At 33.0% G+C, this 4,801-nt stretch overlaps 1 protein-coding gene across 1 annotated transcript in view; it reads right to left on the bottom strand.

Annotated features, from left to right (window-relative positions):
- LOC103597450 (carboxypeptidase B-like) overlaps positions 1-1,184 on the bottom strand; it is a 36,933-nt gene extending 35,749 nt beyond the window's left edge. Inside the window, exons 1-2 of the mRNA XM_008581289.1 lie at positions 1,091-1,184; positions 909-984 (exon numbers count right to left, since the gene is read on the bottom strand). Coding sequence (XP_008579511.1) covers positions 909-984; positions 1,091-1,161 — 147 coding nt within the window. The 5' untranslated portion in view covers positions 1,162-1,184. The remainder of the gene's footprint in view (positions 1-908; positions 985-1,090) is intronic.
- Between the last annotated feature and the right edge of the window lie 3,617 nt (positions 1,185-4,801).

Below are 4,801 nucleotides of genomic sequence, written 5' to 3'. Positions count from 1 at the left end.
ACTCAAACAAGTTTTATTAGGGCTATCAACCAGGGATGCTCTTTCCCAGGAGGATATCCCAAACTTGAGTGGAAGGCTGGAATGGATGTCTTTATATTCTCTTCCAATTTTAAACTTTTGAGTCGGTGACTATGACACTCTCCAACTTCTTCTTCCTTCCTACACTCCTTAAAAGCTAAAAAATGATAATCAATAGATAGATAGGTATTTAGGACCTAGCAGATTATTTTAGGTTACATATTCATGAAGAAACAGCATTGACCCAAGTAGAACTATTTGTGGTCTGCAATAGCTTCCTGTATATTATTACTACATATATAATTCAAAATGTCAGTTCTCACTCCATACATAGTGATTTTTTTAAAAAATGCAGCATAAAGATTTCTGTTTCTTGAAAGTAAAAGAGAAGTATGGAAATCACTCATGGCTTTTACCTTCTTTTCTCTTCTCATGTCATATCATTAAGGGGATCTGAATCAAGGTCATGAAAACTCAAGCTGTTTGATTTGGAATGAAAGAAAATCAAAGAGAACAGATGATACATGGGATGTGGAAATGAATTTGAAGTTGGACAAAAGCCCAGTTTTTCAGTAATATCCAAGTTGATCATTTTTCTCGTTCGCCTTATAAAGGAAGTGACTGCACATTAGATGTTCTGTGACCTTCACGACAGTTACAACTCATCAAGTTGTCACACTCTGTTAGCTCTTTTAAAAGTTAGCATAGATTTATAACACTATTGGGCTTATGGCAATCGTGGCACTAAATGTTTTCCGAGTTAGTTTTTCTTGCTACCAAAAGTGCTACAGTGAATATTTCATGTCATTCTGCCTTTGATGGAATCACAGTGCAACCTAAGATTTTAAAGTAGGTGTGAAGCAAACCTACACTATGGAATTGTTACTTACCTGGGTGGTGCTGTCCAGTTCATGGATTAAGTTGATGTCATTTTCATTTTTAACATAGACACGGAACACCTTCTCACTGAAAGGTGAGATAGCAGAACAGAAAATTTAAAATTGGGTAATGCATCCAAATTTGGGGGCTAGCAAGGAAGAAGGATGTGCTCTTAAAGGAATTGCTTACTTACCCTTCAAAATGCTCATCAGAATTATGAGCAGATGCCAGGGCCACAGTCACCAAAACCAGGAACACCAACATTGTGTCTGACTAGGTCTATTGGGTGAGTCTCACCAGCTTTTATAATCCAGAGTGTTCTTCGTTTTCTTCTCCTGATTGTAAACAGGCACTATCAGATCTTGATTAATGGTTTTCTTGGCATTTGTTGCCTTGGTAGCTGTGTAAAGTCTGAGAGAATATCTCTCTCAACACCTGTGGAAACAGAGCAAATAATCTCAAATTCAACCTACCTAATTTGGATGTCAGACCTTGAATAGTCTGGGGGTAAATGAGTTTTAAATTAAGTCTATTTTTTAGTCTTTTTTTTTCCATTTTGAATTGAGTATTACATACAATAAATTCTATACATTTAAGTGTAAAGATGGGGGTAAATGAGTTTTAAATTAAGTCTATTTTTTAGTCTTTTTTTTTTCCATTTTGAATTGAGTATTACATACAATAAATTCTATACATTTAAGTGTAAAGTTTGGCGAGTTTTGAGAAATGTATACACCATGTAATAAACATCCCAATCAAGATATAAAAGATTTCTCATCCTAATAAATTCCTGTGAGCACCTTTCTGGTCTATTTCTGTGCTTCCCTTGGGCAAATTCTACTTTGATTTCTAGCTTTATACATTAATTTTCCAGTGCGATATGTAATGAGGTCATACCATATATATTCCTTTGTGTCTGGCTTCTTTCATTCAAGATAATGTTTTTGAGATTTTTCAGTATTTTTGTTAGTATTATTGCTCTGTTCCTTTTTGTTAACAAGTGATTATCCATTGTAGGAATATACCACAATTTATTTAGCCATTTTCATGCCAATAGATATTTATATTGTTTCCAATTTTGTATTATGAATAAAGCTGCAGTAAACATTTTTGTACAAGTCTTTTTGTCAACATATTTCACTTGGATGAGGGATAAATATCTACATGAAATTGCTAAATAATAATGTAGATATAGGTTTAATATTATAAGACTCTGCCAAACATTTTCCCGTAGTGGTTATACAGTTTTAAGTTTTCACCAGTATGTAGTTGCTTTGCATTCTCTCCAGTGTTTTGGTATTTTTAGTCTTTAATTTTGATAATTCTAGTGAGTGTGAAGTGGTACCTACTTATGATTTTAATTCACATTTTCCTGATGACTAACAATGTTGAACATATCATGTGTTTATTGACTTTTTGTAAATCCTCTTTTGTAAAGCATCTGTTGAAGTCTTCTGCCTTTTTAAAGAAATTGGCTGTTTTCCTTTTCATTCTTGTTTTGTAGAAGTTCTTCATGTGTCTGGATGTAGGTCCTTTGTTAGAACTATATATTGCAAATATTTCTGCCCAATAAGTAGGGTGCATTTTCATTTCCTCAATGTTATCTTTTGATGGGCATATTAAATTTTGATAAAATTTTAGTTTGTCAACATTTTTCTTTTNGGAAACAGAGCAAATAATCTCAAATTCAACCTACCTAATTTGGATGTCAGACCTTGAATAGTCTGGGGGTAAATGAGTTTTAAATTAAGTCTATTTTTTAGTCTTTTTTTTTCCATTTTGAATTGAGTATTACATACAATAAATTCTATACATTTAAGTGTAAAGTTTGGCGAGTTTTGAGAAATGTATACACCATGTAATAAACATCCCAATCAAGATATAAAAGATTTCTCATCCTAATAAATTCCTGTGAGCACCTTTCTGGTCTATTTCTGTGCTTCCCTTGGGCAAATTCTACTTTGATTTCTAGCTTTATACATTAATTTTCCAGTGCGATATGTAATGAGGTCATACCATATATATTCCTTTGTGTCTGGCTTCTTTCATTCAAGATAATGTTTTTGAGATTTTTCAGTATTTTTGTTAGTATTATTGCTCTGTTCCTTTTTGTTAACAAGTGATTATCCATTGTAGGAATATACCACAATTTATTTAGCCATTTTCATGCCAATAGATATTTATATTGTTTCCAATTTTGTATTATGAATAAAGCTGCAGTAAACATTTTTGTACAAGTCTTTTTGTCAACATATTTCACTTGGATGAGGGATAAATATCTACATGAAATTGCTAAATAATAATGTAGATATAGGTTTAATATTATAAGACTCTGCCAAACATTTTCCCGTAGTGGTTATACAGTTTTAAGTTTTCACCAGTATGTAGTTGCTTTGCATTCTCTCCAGTGTTTTGGTATTTTTAGTCTTTAATTTTGATAATTCTAGTGAGTGTGAAGTGGTACCTACTTATGATTTTAATTCACATTTTCCTGATGACTAACAATGTTGAACATATCATGTGTTTATTGACTTTTTGTAAATCCTCTTTTGTAAAGCATCTGTTGAAGTCTTCTGCCTTTTTAAAGAAATTGGCTGTTTTCCTTTTCATTCTTGTTTTGTAGAAGTTCTTCATGTGTCTGGATGTAGGTCCTTTGTTAGAACTATATATTGCAAATATTTCTGCCCAATAAGTAGGGTGCATTTTCATTTCCTCAATGTTATCTTTTGATGGGCATATTAAATTTTGATAAAATTTTAGTTTGTCAACATTTTTCTTTTTATGATTAGTACCTTTACACTCTTTCCAAAAGATCTTTGCATATCCCAAAGTCTCAAACACATTCACCTGTATTTTCCTATAGGATTTTTGTAGTTTTAGGTCTTTATGCATGGTATAAGGTATGGGACAATAATTGTTTTAATATGGATATCCAGTAGATCCACTACTGTTTGTTGAAAAGGATTTTCTTTCTCCATTGAACTCCATTGGTTTCTCTATCAGAATTCATTTGGCCATATATGTGTGAGGTAATTTCTGGAATTTCTATTGTGTTCCATTGATCTATTTGTCTAATTTTATACAACTACCACAATGTCTTTATTACTATACTTTATAGTAAGTCTTAAGATCAGATAGTATATAAGTCCTCTGACTTTGTTCTTTTATAAGATTGTTTTGGCTATTATAAGTACTTTACATTTTCATATGTTTTTTAGTACTAGTTTGTAAATTTCCATGACAAATCTTGTTGTGACTTGGACAGGGATTGCATTCAATCTATAGATCAATTTGGGGAGAACTGATATCATTGTAAGATTGAGTCTTTCAACTCATAAGCATGGTGTGTCCCTACATTAATCTGAGTCTTTGTCAAAAAGTGTGAAGAGTCTGAGATTTTNCATGGTGTGTCCCTACATTAATCTGAGTCTTTGTCAAAAAGTGTGAAGAGTCTGAGATTTTTATTCTACTGGCAAGATAACAAGTTATTCTGCCACAGTGTCATAGACATTGGCAGAAGACATGAAACTCCTGGATCGGAAACAAAGGATTTTATTACTCATGGCACAGCAAGCAGCAAAAGCTTTGTGTTCATATCATTTGCTTTACTCCCTGGTCCCATTTCTATCCATTTCCTGGGTAGAAAACAGGTCTTTCCTTTGCCCGGGAGGGAGACACCATCTATATCTTCCAAGCTATTTGCTATACAGATATCTTTGAAAAGATAGTCCAGAATAAAAAGATAGTCCCACGACAGGCAGAAACAGAGGGGCCCACAGAGAATTGTCTCTCAAAAATGTCTCCTGCTTTCTACACCTTCTTGATTGAATTTTCTCATGAATGTGCTACTCAGTTGGTCACTCTCATTAATCTGACAGGGGCTGTAGCTAAATCCATTCAATTT

Source organism: Galeopterus variegatus, unplaced genomic scaffold (assembly GCF_000696425.1).
Source record: "Galeopterus variegatus unplaced genomic scaffold, G_variegatus-3.0.2 Scaffold2317, whole genome shotgun sequence".
Lineage (NCBI taxonomy): Eukaryota > Metazoa > Chordata > Mammalia > Dermoptera > Cynocephalidae > Galeopterus > Galeopterus variegatus.
Note: the sequence above shows the minus strand (reverse complement) of the source record. Positions and strands in the feature narration are given on the sequence as shown.